This window comes from Aulonocara stuartgranti (genome assembly GCF_965226115.1).
Source record: "Aulonocara stuartgranti genome assembly, chromosome: 1".
NCBI classification, from domain to species: Eukaryota; Metazoa; Chordata; class Actinopteri; order Cichliformes; family Cichlidae; genus Aulonocara; species Aulonocara stuartgranti.
In genome coordinates this window covers 6,008,466-6,027,874 of record NC_138939.1, presented here as the reverse complement: position 1 = coordinate 6,027,874, position 19,409 = coordinate 6,008,466, and the positions used below count along the sequence as shown (strand labels likewise).

General features: G+C 37.4%; 1 protein-coding gene across 2 annotated transcripts in view; it reads right to left on the bottom strand.

Annotated features, from left to right (window-relative positions):
• Positions 1 to 19,409, bottom strand: part of itfg1 (integrin alpha FG-GAP repeat containing 1) — a 155,388-nt gene that overhangs the window by 105,299 nt on the left and 30,680 nt on the right. For both annotated transcript variants that reach the window (XM_082526686.1, XM_082526687.1), the window contains exons 8-9: positions 12,572 to 12,653; positions 837 to 937 (exon numbers count right to left, since the gene is read on the bottom strand). In XM_082526686.1, the coding sequence (XP_082382812.1) occupies positions 837 to 937; positions 12,572 to 12,653 (183 nt within the window). The remainder of the gene's footprint in view (positions 1 to 836; positions 938 to 12,571; positions 12,654 to 19,409) is intronic.

Below are 19,409 nucleotides of genomic sequence, written 5' to 3'. Positions count from 1 at the left end.
GCCTGTGCTAGTCTCGCTGCTTGCACTTAGGGATGTAAATGCATGGCAAAATATTGCTATATGACATTTTTATATCTGGTATTATCATGGGCAACATGATATAGCACAATTATACAATGAGAAACCTCGTAACCAACCCTTTAAAGTACCCTAAGAAGCCTGTGCATAAATTTACTTTGGAGAGTTGGTGCCATTATAAAGGACAGACAGTATGTAAAAATATACATATTACTGCATTACTGCAAGTATTGTGTCATACCACCTTCACTGTATTATCACATTTCCTGAAAAGACACTGTTCAAACATTCTGTAAAGGTAGTTGTTGTATATCTGTCACTTTTTAAATGTCTCTCTAAAAGGTTGTTCCATACATCTTTAAGAAATCATCTAAGTTGTTGTTATGGCTAAATGTTTTGTCAGATCTCCACGTCTGAACAGTACGTGTCTTTGTCTGCTTGCATTTACATTTTCAGTGTGAAATGAGAGTGAGGAAAAAGATAATAACATACCAAACAAGATATGCTACAGTTTAGAGTATACTAAAACACACAACAGGCAAAACTGCTTTTTGTTGTGCTACTCACTATACTAACAGTAAAAGTCATTTACATAGAAATGACAACAATCCTTTTCATCCACATGAGATCCAATCTATCTTTATTTTGGGAGTGTAATAAAATTCAAATTTAGAAAAGAGGACAGTCAAGCAAAGAAGTGAGGAAAACAAATGTAACAAACATTTGTTGTAACAAAGAATGAAGAGTTTAACAAGGATAAAAGCAAACTAATACATTTGAATGACTTCAAACGCATCAAAATATGGTCAGGTGCGTACCTTTGAGTCTCTTGAGCCTGACTTGGCTAGGTAGATGGTACTTCTTTGACAGCTTTTATCCAAACATGCAGGAAGGAGATGGTCCTGGTAGCCATCGCCATCTGCCAGAAACATACACAAAACGTTAAATCACAAAGCAACAAATTCTGATTGAACACAGGGTTATTGTGATGCTTTACTTTCTAAAGCTGTGCTATTTTCATATTTTTATTCCATTACAATGTCTCACTTTTTTTTCTCATGTAGAAGATGGATCACAGGAGCACCTGCTTGTTTTTTACAAGCAAACACAAATCTAAGCAGCACTTGTCTCTTTGATGCCTTTTAACAATGTCAGTAGAGTTGAGTATCATTTTCTCAACTGATTTTCATTGCTATTAATTATTCTAATCATGATGCCATGCAGGGTTCTGATGTACAAACAAGGACAGAGCCTCCAAAATCTAAACAACAGTTTTTCAAAGCACAAAACACTTGAGTGCACCAGGTATGGCTTTGCCGCACAAACTAAGTTAAAATAGCCCAAAAAAAACCCTTATTAAACCATGCTGACTGAATCTTAAATGTTTCAACACATTTGCATCAGCAAGGATAGACAAAACTATGGGCACTAATAGAACTTCTTATAATGTTTTTGTTGCTTTTGTTATAAGTCGTCTGTCATTTGTTGAGTAACATGAGACTGTTACTCAAAATCTGTTAGCAACAAATACTGAGAGGATTTCATTGATTGATGACACCATGGCCATTATTAGCTGTGCTTTTAAATTTGATTCTTCATCAGTTCTCTCATTGATTCTTGATCAATTTACTATGTGAAAAAAAAAGGCCAAAGTGCCAAAGCAGCTTTTTGGCGTCAATGAAAACAGCATAGAAGATGACTAGCAAAAAGCCTCCATATGACTCAGGTGTGAAATGACTCGAATAAGTTTGATTTCATTGCTGCTCAATGCGGCATCTATCAAGGGAAATGTTAAGCTTGTATGTATTGAATTTTAATGAACTGGAAAATATCCTGTTCCTCAAATTCTAATATGAGTTTGTAAAAAAATGACACAGAATTGTGTTATTGTCCAGTTCCTTACAAATATCGAAGTAAAGTCACATTCCTTTGACTTGCACGAGTTTAGGACCTTTTCTCCTATTGCGGATATTTTGACTTGCCAAAGCACAGGGATCACAGGTGCGCTCAATAAAAATAATCAGCACTGAATTCCAATTGAGTATTAAATCTTCAGAGCCTTGCAATGATACAGGCATGCTTGCTGAATTATTAAGAGGAGATTTAGTAAATTAAGTGAAGCCATCATCACCTTCGCTACTTACACCTGTGTTCTTCTTGTTGTAACAAGAAATCTTCCATAACTAAACAATTTACTTTGGCTTAAAAGCACACATCAAAACACTAGAAAGACACAAATAACAAAAGGTTTGAATATCAAGTAAATGGTTTGTTGCACAGCTTCTAACATTTTGCTGGGCCAGTTCATAAAAACACACCACTTGCTCTGTGTTCATGGGTTGGCATGTATTGACACCAGACATAAAGTGGTGAAACTGCTTCCAGCCTTCTCATCGCATGGTTTATCTGAATTTGTTTCAACAGGACAGAGCAACACTCCCAGACAGATGCTGTGCCATGTGGAAGGAGAAAACTGAATGACATTGATGATGAATGACAGTACAAAGCAGGGGAGGAGAAGAAGCTGAACATGTCTGTCAGGGGCAACTGAGCAAGTGACAGAGAGGGGGGAAAAATGAGTCAGATAATTAGATGCACTACAAAACAGAACAAGTCTAAAGGTCATTAAAGCCAAGTTTTCTTTAAATAATGCACAAAATATCAAAACATTTCCTGCTGTGATGCAAACACACACTCAATTTTATTTATATAGCGCCAAACCACAACAGCAGTTGTATCAAAGTGCTTTAAATTGTGAATAGTAAAGGTAGATGTATTTATTTCTTATAATTTTTAATACTGATGGCTGATAAAATTTCAACAAAATAAACATTAAAAAAGGTGGAGTTTTTTACACTTTTAAAATATAGCTTATTTCCAGATTTTAAAATTGGCTTCTGAGTAGGCAATGATACATTTCTTTTCTTTTCTGTCTTATTTAAACTTTAATATTCATGAAATATTACAGTTTCAGACTACCAGAGGCTTAAGTATCATCATCTTTTGCAGCCTTGGTGAGAATGTTTGCTTATGTTTACTTCTCCCATCGCAGCCAACACACTCAGGACCTTCTGTTGACGTAAGACCGTGGTACCATGTGACAGAGAGATACAGGAAAGTATTCTTTAATGCATAATCCCAGTTCCATGCAGTCTCTGGAGAAGATGTGGAGTTGGAGAGGTGTAGGCATTTGAAAGACGGGCAGGTCCTATCACATAGAATGAATTGTAGGAGGCCAGTATTTTGGGAACGTGACCGCTATTTGTTAATAAATGTCGGTATATGCTAGTCATTACTGCATCCCCCAATGTTGGAGAACACAATTCCAGCAACTCTAGCTCAGTTAGCACACAACCAAGCAGAAGCTGCAAATATTGACATAAAAATAATACAATGTATTATTAGGTGGAAAGCAAAAACATGGTTTTAGGTGTGGGCAATGCTTCTGATTTATGTCATCACTGTGGGTGTAATAGAAACAAAGTGAAATGCAGAAAATGAACGCATTTGGACATTTCTGCAGTGTGGGATGTCGAGAGGCTGTAGGGAAAGAAACAGGAAAAAAAGAGACTGTGAGAGAAAATGAGTGCAAATTTAGTCCTACAGAGGATGTCACTCGCCACTCTGCCTCTGATGCTTACTGTCAGTTCTGCTATACACACAAACACACCCCAACATTAGCTCCCTCTGTCCCACCTGCCCTCTCCTCATTGAATACCTTCTTTCATCTATCTACCCATCTGTCTCTTTTATTTATGTTATGCCCTCCTTCACCCGTCCCCTCTTGCCCTCCTCCTCTTCTAGCTCACATGATATTCCTTCCTCAGTCTCAAAAGTTTCTTTTCCTCAGTCTGTCTTTCCTCTTTATTCAACCTCATTCTCTCCTTCACTCTTCCCTACCTACCTCCCTCCCTCCCGCTTTTCATCTCCCGCTACCACTGATGATGCATGTTGTGATGTAGATTGGATGAGAGAGTCGCAGAGGGAGGAAACTGCAGGTATGGATTGAAATGGAGAAGGCAGTGAGGAGAGGGGAAGTCTGGAAAGGGTTGGTCAGAGAAGGAGGCGAAACAGAGCTAAATAGCTAGAGAGAAAGAGAAAAAGGAGAGGATATACAAAGACTGATGGTATCCACTGTGACCTGATAGGATTCATAGCACACACACACAAAACAGCAGCAATAACTATGCAAATCATAATATGCATCTGCACAATAATTCAACAAGAGTCCTTGAGTCATTGTCCTGTGTATATGTTTGGCAAGTATCTGCATGCTATGCTGTATATGCTAGGAGTCTATAGGAAAATGGCCCTAGGCTTCCTTGCTTTATGACCTCAACAAATTTTTGGGCTCAATCACTAGTCATAAAGCACAGGTGTCGAACTCCAGGCCTCAAGGGCCGGTGTCCTGCAGGTTTTAGATGTGTCCTTGATCAAACACAGCTGATTAAAATGTCTAAATGACCTCCCCAACATGTCTTGAAGTTCTCCAGATGCCTGGTAATGAACTAATCATTTGATTCAGGTGTGTTGACCAAGGGTAATATCTAAAACCTGCAGGACACCGGCCCTTGAGGCCTGGAGTTCGACACCTCTGTCATAAAGAATACCGAATTCAATTCCCTCATTAGGTTAGAAAGGTAGACGAACCAGAGTATATTAGATTAGGTATTGGATGACTGGATAACAGCTTGTGACTAACAAGTTATCAGTCAATGAGAAGCAGTGTCAGTTTCAGTGTGATTCCCCTGCATTCATGATGGATGGCTTTAAAATCTAAGACACCAATAGCATAAGTGCCCAGCTTGAGGCATCGGGATTTCAGTCTTTGATCATGACACTGTAAGCACATGCACGCATCGTGATAAAACAGGGCCATATAAGATGAAAATTATATCTGACAGGTCTATAGAGATCTCCCAAACAAGATAAATGTAAACTGTGACTTATCTTTTCTTATTATTGTGTGATTCACTTTGACTGAGGGATAATCACGCTGTAAGCTTTGAAGCTATTGTTTTGATATTTTAGTTGCTTTAGGGAACTGATGCCAAATGTTGCCAACTGACATCTTGACTGGCTAATACCAGTCCCTGTCTGCCATTTACCCATGGATCTATATACAATCATCATTAAACCCATTGAAAATAGTGAGGGAGAAAACAAAACAGAACAAAACACATCTTCAGGAGGTTCTGAAGCTACCTGTGTTTGTTTTATTATTATTTTAATAAATCAGCACTGCTACTTTTTACCTCATGACTCATGTAGTAAGTCTGTGTTATGTCTATTACTGTGGATATAAGGGGGGAAAAACTAACTAAACTCTTATACAGAAAGCACATACACAACACTAAGAACATGTGCAACACAATCTAAAATTAATTCAAAAATTAAGTGCTAATTAGTGTGTAGATTGTTGTGGGTGAGTTCTTCTAATTGAGAGTGCCACTTTTTCATAATTACTGTGCAGCAGACACTGGAATAAGAAAGAAGAACTCTTGGGCTTCTACCTTCAATGAAGGACACTTTTGTGAGATATACTTTGTAATTTGCATCAAATTGCATATTAAAATGTGCAAATGAATATCTGAACTTGGAAACCGTAAACCCAGGAGAATAAATCTTTTGCATTTGCATTGGAATATCTCTAAATGCAAGGGATGTCACTAAATGGTGCCTGATTAGGAGATTTTATTTTTCCAATTGCCACATTTTCACTTCATTAACATGGTCTGGAGGGATGTCTTTCACATAAACATAGATGCATAATGTTAAGCAATATTGCTTATACAACCCACTCTGATCCTGACTAGCTCTACCTCTGTTTTACAGGTATATCCACTTCTCCTGGAGTCTGAGACAAAAGGAAAGTGATGGAGAATTTGAGACTGAAAAAGCAAAGCGAGTGCGATGGCAGAGTAGACTGGCTGAAAACAAGACAAGACTGCCAGTAAAAGAAAGAAAAAGCACACAGACACAAAAAGGGGGGGGGGGGGGGGGACTGTGAAAGGTATGCAGTGGTTGAAGAGAGAATGAGGCAGAAAAGAGGGAGCAGGCCAGAGGTTGGATGTAGCACAATATAATAAGATGAGTGGAGAAGAAAATGCCTGGGGGGAGAGCGGAGAGAAATAGGCTGTTAACATACCGACTTACCTGCACGCACACACACACACATACACGTTGTTGAGCACACGCATGCACACACAGCATGATGACAGCTTTTCCAATTTTAAATATCACTTCCAAACACATTCCCGTCTCGCTGTCTGAAATATCTCCTATCCTAGTGAGCTGCTGGTCGCTGAGCCGCCTCCCTACATCCTACCTGCGCTGACGCGAGCTGACACACTCGGTTGTGGGACTTCGTTGTGCTTTACCTAATGATGAATTATGCATTGGCCGCTGTCACTTTGAAAAATGCAATTACCTCAGTGATAAGGCAGATGGGCCTGTTTTGTCTGGCATATGCTGTGCATCTATTAAGAGTGTACTGCTGGAAAATGAACTGCAAGCACACAAACATGGATGTGTGAACAGATTCCCGTACGCTTTCATGAACAATCGCATACACATGCACATAAACAAGTGCACGCACGATTCAAGTTTAGCCAATGTATGCTGTCTGGGCATGCTGCTCAGACACTTGGATTCAAATTTTTCGCTCCTGTTTGGTATTTACAAGTGTGCATCATTTTGCCCGTGTGAGTTGAGTGGTTGAAGGCAGTGCCGTTTCTGATGGGACAAAGACGTATTATTTGGTTCCAGTTTCTTTCACTTTTAAATTACTGACACACGTATTTTCACAAGACTATTACTTAACCTTAAATCTCTGCCCACACCCAGAGGTGATGGTGTAGGCCAGAAAGGTTCCAGTCAATAAAGCGAAGATTTGTGACTTTTGAAAGTAAAAAAATGTGTTCTGGTCAGAAGCCAAACTCTAAAGCAAGGGAAAGAACCTTAAGCACAAAGCTGAGTTTTGCTAGAGTGAGCTGAAGAAAATAAACTTTAAATCAAATTAAAAAGCCAAAATTGGGGCATTTCTAAACAAATCTCAGACTCAGATTTTTTGGATGCATGTACTATAGATAAGGGAAAATGACTTGAATGTGCAAAGAGGGAAATTATGAGCCATTGTATTTTTTTCCTTATGCATTTTCAGTCACAGCGGACACTTAACCCTTCGGTGATGATCCTTTGGTGACAAGACACTAGAATAATTTGCCATTTGAGAACAGGTTACCTCATGACAAAGATGCAGTAAAGCACGTACTCACCAGTAACAGAACTTTCCAGCCACCAAACACAATGCAGTAATGATAAGAATTAATTGTCTTTTCTTTTTCTTTTTTTATTACTGTTGCTATTGTTATGATAAAATATTTAATATTTTTAATAAAAAAAGAAATTTTAAGAAACAGAAAATGACAGAAACATGTAGAGAACAGACAGGACAGCAGACACAGATGTAAATCTATGGGGGAAAATCTGGTGGAAGACAGAAAACCAGAGGTAGAAGGGTAGAGTGAGAATTGACATTGTGATGTGTGATGGAAATAATTCCCACTCCAAATCACAGAGGGATGCAATGCTGCTCTATTTCATTCTCTCCTCTCTCCTATTGCTTTTATTATCCTCCCTGCCATCTTTCCTCCTCCGTCTGCAGATCATCTACCTTGGCTCTTTTTCTATATATTTCACCCTTTTTTCCACCTCACTTCATGCCACCTTTGAAATGTGCCATTTGCCCTCACTCTTTCCTTTTCCACTTTCTCATGCATTTAAGTTTTTAAGGTAAATTCACAAGGTGCTCATTAATTAACCTAAGCGGAAGCTGGTCAGAGAGACTCACAGGAGGGCCGCACACAGAGAAACAAACGCTGCAAAATAAGATTGACAAAGTGAGACTGGATGGCAGAAACAGACTGGATCAGGTACGTAAATCTCAGCAGGTAGATAAAGAAAAACCATTGGAGCACACACAAAAATGGGACTTACATGACTTTGGCAATTTGTATAAATAACAAAGATGAAGTAGAAGAGGATTTATGTCAATACTGTCATCACTCAAGCTGCATCTATTTGTAGAATTTACAGGTAAGAACTATGTTTTCGTCAAGCTGAAATAAATCAATTTTGGACATTTGGCACTAAAATATAATACGTCTTCTTTCAGGTTTGTGGTTATTTTTGTCAAATACAATCTCCTCTGAATTATACTGCGTTCACTCTCAGTGGCACAGAGCATCTCTCTTTGTATCAGTGTCTTTTGCATCTCAGAGCCCAGAGACAAAACCATAGGTTATAATGAGGAATGCCTTTTGAGCTAACATCACCTTATACAGCATGACTGATGGAACCTGAACTAAATGTAACAATTTATTCAGTTATTTCTTTTAAACACCATTGCTTCATATATTGTAAAACTAATCATAACCACTAAAGTAAAATGAACAGAGTAAAGTGATGCTTATAAGAACACTCAACAAAATAACTAAACGGATTAAAAGACAGAAAAAGGGTGATAGCTGGTCTTCCACTAGTGTAACAATCTGTGACACCCAAAGCTGTTTAGATGAAGAACAGACGGCGATGTAAGAAAACAAGAGCAGAAAATTAGTAAGCCGTAGATAGGAGATACGGAGTAGATCAAGAGAAATAAAGAAAGACACTGACAGCTTAAGAGGGGCTAAGTGAAGCAAGACAAACCAGGACAATTAAAAAAAATCCCTCTGTATTCTGAAGGCATCTTTTTGCCTGGACTTGGCAGATTATTAGAAGCGTGACCCTTAAAGGCTTCTCTCCACCAGTTAACAAGAACAAGATGTGGAAGTGTGCATTTCCAAACTGAAGGAGAAATTATGATTTTTTTTAAAAAAGGAAAAAAAATTATGTCAAGATAAGCTATTAAAAAAAACTTCTGAGATAATAAATTCAACACGCGCGCAGATTCCCTCAACACAAAGACACCCACATGCAGCCACAGCATATAGGTCATTTTCCCTTTGGCTCATACAATATTGCCAATTTTGGCACAGGGAGTTTGTTCACTAAATATTTGATGGACACCCTTTTGCTGCAGTGAGATTAACACATTAATCTTGCCAATAAGGATGTGTTTATCAGTGTGAAGCCCTTCGTGCATGTGTTTGTGTTCATGTGCATGAGTACCGCACAAGCCCAAAAGTTAATTAAAAATGCATTGAACATTACACAGCTAATAGCAGAACATAACTCAAACTAAGTGATAAGGTTACATAGATTAAAAAAAAAAGAAGATAAACAGAAAAACAAAACTAAAGCTAAAAGCCAAAGAGCCACAAACTAAGAGATACTACATGCGTGAGATTTTAAATGTACTCTTTAGCATACTTGTAATTTAATTTTCATACAAATATCTATAGCGCTATCCTGCCAACTTACTTAATATTCACTGCCTGGCTCACAGAAGAGGGTGCATTTGATTGTTTTGAATAAATACAGCAGAAGAAATGTGTTGTCAGCATGAAGCAGCAGACATAAAATCTAAGGAAGAAGAGACCTTACATGAATGAGCACACTGCATCGTTTGCCCTGAAGACATCAAGTGGCCCCCATCTTGAAGCTCCTCAATTACGAGGGATGCGTTTGATTTCTTCCTCTCTTATGCATAATCTAACTCGCCTTTCTCAAAGACCACTACAGCAAGAAAGAATGTGATGATGGATGCGTAGTGATCTCTGAGAAGTGCAGTTCCCATGATTGGGAAAAAACACGAAGAAGAAAAAGTCTGAACTGAAGCCAGAGTATGCTACGGGGATAGCATCTAACAATACAAGATGATTCTAATATAAAAGGGGAAAAAAGATTTAGTAGAGGTGGTTCAGCATCTTCTCAGGATGCCTCCTGGGCATCTCCCTTTGGAGATTTTTTGGGTATGCCCAGTGGGGAGAGACCGCAGGCTAAACTTGCTGGAGAGATTATAATCCTCATCTGATCTGGGAATGCCTCAGGATCCCCCAGAAGGAGCTCGGAAAGTTGCTCGGGAGAATGATATCTGGACTACCATGCTTAGTTTGCTGCCACCATGACTTTGTGGAATCAGAAGGTTACAGATGGATGGAGAAAAACCAAACCCTACATATACATGAAAAAATAATATCTCTCTACTGCCTCTGACAAAACCCTCTTGAACTCTATCCACTCCTGTTATGCATCTTACAATAAAGAAACACAACCTTCTCTTTAAACTCTTACACTGAAATGAATTCACTTTTTTTTTAATCCAGTAAAACCAGCTTCCTGGTCATTTTTTTATTTTAATGGTTTACAATTTGCAGTAAAAATATGTAAGTTCAGCTATGGAATTTCTTGCAGAGGTTAAACCAGCAACATTTTCAACTGTGGCGTCAATTTTACATAAGCCACAAACCACTCTGTTCAAACAGATACTATGTCAATAGCGTCTTACAGTTCCTATATGCTTATCCTTTTCATTGCTAATGAAACTATCACAACTAATTATTGTTAGTGTGAGCAGTAAACTGGTCAGTTAGCCAATTTTCTGAAAACATTCTGCAACCATAGTAGTTTCATGGTAATTTAAGTTATTTTAACAAGTATAATAATGAGAATAATAATAACAAGAAGAAGAATCATAAAAAAAAAATAACTACATGGCATCTGTCAAAAACAAAGTGACTTAGAGATGTAAGCAACAGAAAGAGAGAAAGAAAATAATTATTGCATTATATAAAGTAGTATAATCTCATATAAAAGTAAGCGCAATCCTGAAATACTCACTTGTAAAGTTAAAATAAAAATCAGTCTAGAGTCTTTTTTCATAATGGAGTCCAGAGGATCAGTCTACCATGGTTTCAGTTCAAGAAATTATTAACAGAGTTGTGTAGGAGGATCTCCTGCTGCTTGCAGGTTCAAAATAGATTGGCACATTGGAGTGAGTGAGTTAGTGTTATTGGAGTCAAATCAAAATCAATTTGAGATTCATCCAAACAAAACTCCATACTTCAAGAGAATCTGACATTGAGACAGAGTATATAATGAGCCAAGGACCGAAACACTTCACAAGTGTTAAATTACAGTTACTGGTGCTCAAATAATCCCACACTAATGTTAAGACTAAACAATATTTAAGATGTTCAGTTCGATCAGATGTTTCTATATCAGTTTTGTAGTATTGCTTCCAAATGAGCCAGCTTGATAACTTTGACTCTTCTCTATTTGAGCAATCATTCACATACTGTAATACCCAGACTACAGAGCGCACCTGATTAAAAGCCGCATGCTCTAATTTTAGAAAGAAAATCAATTTTGTACTTGTACAGGCCGCACCGGATTTTAAGCCGTATGCATTTCACTTGTAATCTGAGATATTTACACAGAAATATTACACGTGAGGATTTTTAACGTTTAATTTAATCCGTAAGGTAACATAAACATGGTAACATAAACATACAAAAATACATACTGCAAATGCTTTTTTCCGCAAACAGCGCCTGTAACACGGCTACCTTTAAATATACGTATGTATCAGTAACACACAAATTACGTTGCTTATGTTTTTTTTACGGAACAGTGCACAAACAACATTACAATGTCTCTTAACAACCGGTAAAAATATATACCGTATATATACTACTTATCAATTTTATTGGTCTACTGTTACCAGGCAAAATGTTTTTGGCCGCATGAAAAAAAAATGCATTAGCTGCACGTCAGTATAAGCCGCAGTGTTCACAGTGTGGGAAAAAAGTAGCGGCTTATGACCCGAAAACTACGGTGCTTTCCCTTTCATTTTACTTTGTACATCATCAGACTGGTAAATGAAACGGTTACTTACTTTTAAAAACAAGCACAAGAAGGCACCAAAAGACAATGCTGCCCTAACTGAGGTGACAGCACTGTCAAGATGACCAGCCAACTTTGTGGCATGCAGGCTGCAGCCTGGAGATTAGCGAGCCAGCAGAGATTTGCAGCGGATAAATGTAAAGCTCATCTGAACAATGAATAGCGCTGGCCAAGATTGTTTGAAGGGATAAGATGTCCACAAAAATCTGGCTATGGGATTATGAGTGTGTATAATAGAGTTTTATATTGTAGTGTGTGCCTGCCACTGTGCATGGATGAGATTAGCCTGCCAGTTAAGGAATGAGCATATCTGGGCTGTAAGTATTTGGAAACAGACAGTGAAACTGTCAAACCTCAAAACACAACATAGTCCTGTTTGATAGCCTTTGAAGCATCAATGCAGAAAGAGCTTTCAGGACTTCAGGAGGAAAGGAAGGGATGTAACAGACACACACCAGGACAAATTTCAGTACAATCCAGCCTCGTCCACACAGTGACTAAATGTTGGGAACTTTTATGCACCTTGACTGCACATATTGTCATTACACATTGTCTTCTTCGATTTTTGTTTTGCTCCATTTTGGCTCTGTTCATATGGCCCTGCTACTGAAAGTATATCCCAGTGCTAGGTTTCAAACCGATAACTGTATCACATTTACACAAAAACACAGCAAACAAGCAAATGAAAAATCTTTATAATTCTCACCAAAGTCCACAAAGGAAGACTGCCCAATAATTGTGGTTTCGTTTGGCTTTGACATGACGTCAGTCTTGGTGAAGTTCCCGTCCTGATAGATGACAAATGGACAGAAAAAACATAAAGAACAACTCAAATGTTTAGTCAGAGATCCAGCAATAAAAGACAAGTCCAGTTTACCCCTCGCGTGTACCATAAAAAGCTGTAATGTTTCTGGAAAGCAAAAAGTAAAAAGCTTGCTCTTGTTCATGCACTCAGTAAAATTTCAAAATATATGCATAACGCTTATCAAGCAAAAACTTCGTTTTAATCTTATTAGAAATGTTTGATTAAATGAAACAAAAACAAGATAAAAACACGATTGGTTTATAAATTCTTGAATTACAGGCCAAAATATGCTTCGTGGAATAACTGAAAATTTTTAAATAGTTAGCATTCACAACCAGTGTTTTTGTAAGATTTTATTATTATTATTATTATTATTTATTTATGTATTTATTTTTAAATCATTGCATTTAGCAGAAAAGAAGACAAACCACATTCATGATGAGTTCAACTAATATACGGTAAAGCAACCGGCAATTGTCTCCATTCTGGATTATTTAATATTTATGTATTACATTTTAATTTTAAATGCAAAATGCCACTTTTTATATTAATATTTCATCCGTTGAAGATAAGCCCCCCACCCCGGAGAGTAATTGTTCATTTTAATATGACACTGCACCTTATTGCATTTTACATTGCTGGTTTGTGGATTTAGAGAAAACAGTGGCTGTGAGAGTTCTGAAATTTAGCAAACCTATTGGGTAAGTGGTGCCCTTTACATAGGGCAAGGAAAAAAGGCAAGGGTTTAAGTATATCAGTGGGGGGAAAAAAAGATTTGTATGTGTGGGTGCCTTTGCCTAAGAACACATGTGAGTCTGTGAGCCTGCCGATAACAACATTACTGATTTATGAGAAAGTGACAGAGTAAGAAAGATAGGAAGAGAAGGTGAGGGAGGTACAATAGTTGAGTCAGAGAACACAATCTATACATTATTATATATAAGTATATAATGTGTGGGTGTGTATATGTGTGGTCAAATGTTGTTCTATGCACAAGCCAATAATTGTTGAAATGAATAAACTATGACATGAGGGGTGTGTTATACATCTATAAATTATTGTGTTTTACTAAAGCTGAGCGATAATAGACTCAATAACAATGAGAGGACAAAGGAATCAGACAAATGGCAAACCACAAATTAGCAACTGCACAACAGTAATTTAATAGTTATAATGATGTGAAAACTATTATAACAACACAACTAGAATCAAAATATAAATTTCACTTAATGGTGCTGGGCATGAGATGTAGCAAAACAAGTGGGTAAACTATCAAGACAAAGCTACGGTGAAGGAAACCAAAGGTTAATGCAACACTATTACTGCAAATTATTAACTATAAACTCCAAAATGTCATTTAAATAAAACTGTGTAACAACACTTGCAGCACATTTTCTACCTACATTGCAATCCAGTACACTCTGTATGATATTGATTTCTATGTAGATAGAAATTCCACTACACCACAAGATTGCTTGAATATTTCATGCAGACGGAAGCACCGGTTTGAACAAAATCTTTTCCAAAGAAAACTCACGGCTGTGAAATATTTAAGGCTTTCTAATTAGAACGCACAGACGGACATAAAATTACTGTATTCTTTTCTACTGTCAGCTGTTTGCAGAATGGTCATAAAATAGCATTAACTGATTAAATTCCAGTTCCAAGCATATTTGGCAAGAACACTAGCAGTGCCTATTCAAAAGTTACTGTGGTCCAAAGTGAAAGCAGTGTAATTGAACTTCCAGGGTGTAATCTGAAAATCCCAGCTGTAATGAAAATGGTCCAGGAATGCAGGAGAAGATTACCTTGAAGTTGATTTTGAGCAAATTTACATGATTTTTTCCTCCTAAAGTTTTTGGCTGTTTTGGTTATCCCAATATATGCAAATAGAAAACATATCTGATTTTTTAAAGTGGAATCTACTGCCAAGAGAGCCGAGATCAAGTTGGCCAGTTAAAAAATAACAAGAAAGATATCAATGGGAAAGGTGAAAAATAATCAGATCCTCGAAATGATTATTGCCCAAAGCCTCCTGGAAAAGCCGAGACAAAGATCCCAGTGTACAATCTCCTGGTCTGTTTTAACAGTTGGAATTCTACATCAGCAGCTGCAGACAACACAAGCAGCCAGAAAGCTGCACTCCAGGGAAAAGCATCCGTCTACTGACAGCATCATCGCTGCCAGGCTCATCCCAAGGTTTGTTAGTTTGCTGGCATAGTCTGACTGCCCCTCCATCCATTTTCAGGCAGCTTAGGCCCTGAATAACATCGTCATAGGTACCGTGGACCAGACAGCTGCTGCAAAGCAAGCCTTCATAAGCCCGGTGAATTCACCACATCTGAAAATTTATATCATGATATTTGTGCCCTGGTAACAGCAAAGGTAATGGATCCAGCTATGAGTATAATGGGGGACTCGAAAATTGCTCTACGTGTAAAAGTAGATAGGTTTGGGAAAGAGGAAAGTCATGACTCAGACTCAGTGAGTTCTTTATTTTTTTATTTTTTTATTGCTGGACTATAAAACACCTTTCTTCTGTTATACTCAAGTGTCCCAAAAAGCCATGACATTGTGACAGTGTGCCAGAATGAACAATAGGTCCCTGAAAGTGAGGCAGTTAGATGAAACTAATTAATCATTAACTTCCTAATTTTCTCCTGACACATGTAAGACGACTTTTTGTGAGAAGGCAACCTATTTAATTGTGGTGATACAGTTCAGTTTGTGCAGGTCCTGGAGAGATAGAGTAGGCAGTGCTAAAAAAGTATTTTTTTCTTCCTGAGAGAGGGCATTTCTGAAATGCCAAAGACTGTTTTTTATCTCGGGGAATTGTCATGGGTTTAATGCTTCCAGAAAAGTATGATAGAAAGTACCTACTTGATCAACTTAATGGCAGCTTCATAGCCATGGTCCCCCACTCCACTCTGAGACATTAAGATTAGGAGACTAATGAGTAGTGCTGCCAACATGATTGCTTAGTAAGACTTATGACTGTTCAGTCTGAAGTTCCCTTTAGGTTAGTTAGTACTTCAATATTTTGACATCTAAATGGGGCTTTTGCATGACTTGATTGCGTCATAAAGAAGTGGAACATAACAGTCTGACAGAGTTGGCTAGTTGAGCCCTAAAGGTCCAACTCAAATTCCAATTATCGGTTTCATTTTTACTGGGTAAAGAAATCACTTCGTTTTGAGTTAATAACCTCAGTAGTTAGATAACATATACTAATATTTGTCTTTTAAAACTAAAATATAAAAACTTGTAAAATTAATAATTACTTCAGGAAGTTTTTGTTCTGCATTTAAATATATACACGTCTTGCCAGATTTGCTTTTAAAGCAAACTGAAAGATTATTTCTTGAAGCAATGTGGGATTCATTTGTTTGGTTTTCTCCCTTTGCTAATCATGCATTTCTTAAATACTGCTGACTGCAAGTGAAACCCTAAAAATGATAATGTTATTGCAATATTTATTTCCAGTAGGGTTACAGAGCCTTCAAGTCAACACTTACTCACCCAATGCTGCAATGAAAAACATGCAGGTATGTTGTTCTGTGCTATTTTAGGGTATTTTGGTGCAATAAGCCTTCAGTAAAAGGCCAATATTAGATTCAATTTAAATTATTTACGATACATAAATTGTGCACTGAAGGGTTAATTCTTTGCATCATGTTTGATGCTTTCAGTCCTGACAAGGCACAAATGTAGAAGTACTTAGCCTGGTGATTTAAATGCACCAAGAGGTACTTTGGCAAAAAGGTTTAAACTATCACTAACAGTAGAAAGTGCAGATTCATGCGTTTCCCAAACCTATTTGTTTCCATTTGAAAGAATTACTACTTTTGTAACTACTGTGTACTGACTGTACAAACAAATCTTCTAGGGAAAGACTGCAAAGCACAAGTGCACTTTGAAGTGTTTTTCTATGATTTATAAGAAGTTACAGGGAACAAAAAAAAAAAATTCTGTCATGCTGACATTTGAAAATGTACAAAGTAATTGATATTTAAACTCATTCAACTTGAATATTCTGTCAATTTGCTTACAAAATTAGAATCAATCCACAATTAGGAATGTGGAAGTGGTCCGTTAACTCTCTAGGCATTGACATGAAACATTTTAATAGTGTGACTGACTAGTATTGATTTTGCATTCATGTGTGTGTAAACCAGGGGCGGAGCGTGGGGGTGGCTTACGGGGCTTAAGCCCGGGTTGTTTTGTCAGAAGCCCGGGGTATTTTGGAGTGTAATTTTTTCATAGTTAGATGCCTGGCTGACAACTGTATAAAACAAAAAGTACACACAATATTCGAAGCACATAGTGCACACTGTGGGAATTTACGACTGTGCGTGAATCCCCCCCTGATATTGGTATGATCCAAGCTCAGGCACTAAGCGACTGAGCGAGGGGGCGGGGGGAGCTGCTGCCGGTGAGTGCGCTGTTGGAGAGACGGAGCCAGCCATACTAAGGAGAGCTTAAGTTTGAGCAGGTACCAAAGCAAATCATTCGTACCGTACAAATAATGTAAATATGACGGTGCATCACGAAAGATTGATATGAAACTGATCACTTGACCAATATTATTTTACTTGCTCTTCAAGTGAATCAACAAATGGCGAAATGAAAAGCCGAACAAATGCTATTTTTTAGAGAGTCTTAGCTTACGTGTGTTTATTTCATATTTTCAGTTCTTACCCTCCCCGACTAATTCGGTTTCAGTTATGTACTGAAATATAAGAATGGACATTAGAGGGTTCTTTCAAAGAAAAAACTCAGGTAAATGTTATTTTATATATTATGCTTTGTATGTTGTTCAGTATATTTCTATGCAAAACAAGAGGGATTTCAGTACACAGCAGGATATTCACATTTGTAACCAGATATTTACATACACTTTAGGGAGAAAACATAAAACATTTTTACTGTACAACATCAATTTAGAGTAAACTTTTGTTTTAGATAAATATTGAAATATATTTTGAATTAGTTAAATGTCAGAATAAAGAGAGACAGAGCTGTCTATTTTTTATCACTTTCATTAAATTTAGGAGTACATGTACACTAAGTTTATTGTTAATTAATAAGAAAACTCCAGACGATTCCATTCTGAGCTGAAGAAGCTTCTGATAGGTTAGTAGAGTCCATGTGAGTAAATTGGTGGCACAGCTGTGGATGCATATAAGGCAAAACACAGAGCCTGTTTCTGTGACATGGGAAAATCAAGAGATGTCAACCAAAACACCAGGAAAAGAATCGTGGAGCTCCATAAGTGTGGCTCAATTTGAATACAATTTGGTGCCATTTGCAATTAAAAAACACAGACAGTTTCTCTCTTTACTCTTAAAGTTAACAAATATGTTTTTATATTTATCAATCTAAAAAAATAAACATTTAGTCTGATTTGATGTTACAATTAAAAAAGTGTTTGTGTTTTGATCTGAAGAGTTTGTAAATATCTGGTTTCAACTGTATATTTGATGATTGTCAGCACAAAGAGGGAGAGAGAGGAGCAGAGATTGAGATGGAGAATGAGGACAGAACAGAGATGAACAAGAGCAGGTGAGACACACATGTTAGTCAAATGGTTGCTTACTAAAAGTATCACTGTATCATAGGTACTCATGTATCTCGTACCTAGTGTTTCTTTTTAGGTTTGCTATTTTTCAAATTCTATATTTATTAAGTTCTGCAGGCTTGTTTGCACAACAAGGCTAAATAATTATATAAACTTTTCTCAATCTAAATAGTGGACTTTGGTAGAATTAAATAAATAAGTGTAGTGCAGGTCTATGATGATTTTTAGTGCTACTATCATCTAGTTCTGATTGTGGTTATGTCTTGGTTAAGTCCTCAGTAATCCTGCTTTTGAACTGTTGTAGTCCTGTTTTAATTCTGGATCAGTTCTGGGTCTGGTTGAATTGGGGTTTAGTCCCTGTGTCTTGATACAGCCCCGACTTCGTTCTGTCTTGCTGCTCAATTAAAAAACTAGTTTAAGGTGTCCTGCATGTGTGATATATATATTTCCCTATATGAAGTCATTCTTTTTTGAACAAAACTCAAAACAGAGCCTATTAATCTTTCAGTCATTTCTACACCCCCCCCCCTCAAAAAAAAAAAAAAAAAAATCCCACATGCATACTACCCTTTAGGGCTAAGCCCCGGGTGTTTCAAATGTCTGGCTCCTCCTCTGGTGTAAACTGACTGATTTGTGAAGATAAAAGGATAAATTTTTGTTATTGTTCCTTATTTCTGTTGACATTACCTTCAACACGTTTCTGTCACTCACACCCACTCATAGGCAAACAGCACAATCACATATGCCCAGCTAATGCACTAAGAGATGCTGTGCTATGCAAAAAAACAAAAAACAAAACAACAAAAAAGAAAATAACAGAAGGGAACAGGGACCAAGTCTATCTTAGAAAACTAAGGGAGATGGGTCAAAGTGTCTAAAAACACCACTTAACCAGTATTGTGTATAAGTAACTCAAATGCTAATGGAAAAGATGTGTATGCATGAAGTGTTACTGTGCTGGTGCTTTTTGAGCTAAAAACAAGGGAGGCCTGGATCAGCTTGTGCAAGGTATCATCAAGTTCCAAAATCCCAGCAACTAGTGATGCAGGAATCCAGATTTATACAGCTCTTTTACAATACTGATACAGAGTATGAATCCAATTAGGGCTGGGCCATATTATACCGTTCACGGTAATACCGGTACAATGTTAGGCAACGATA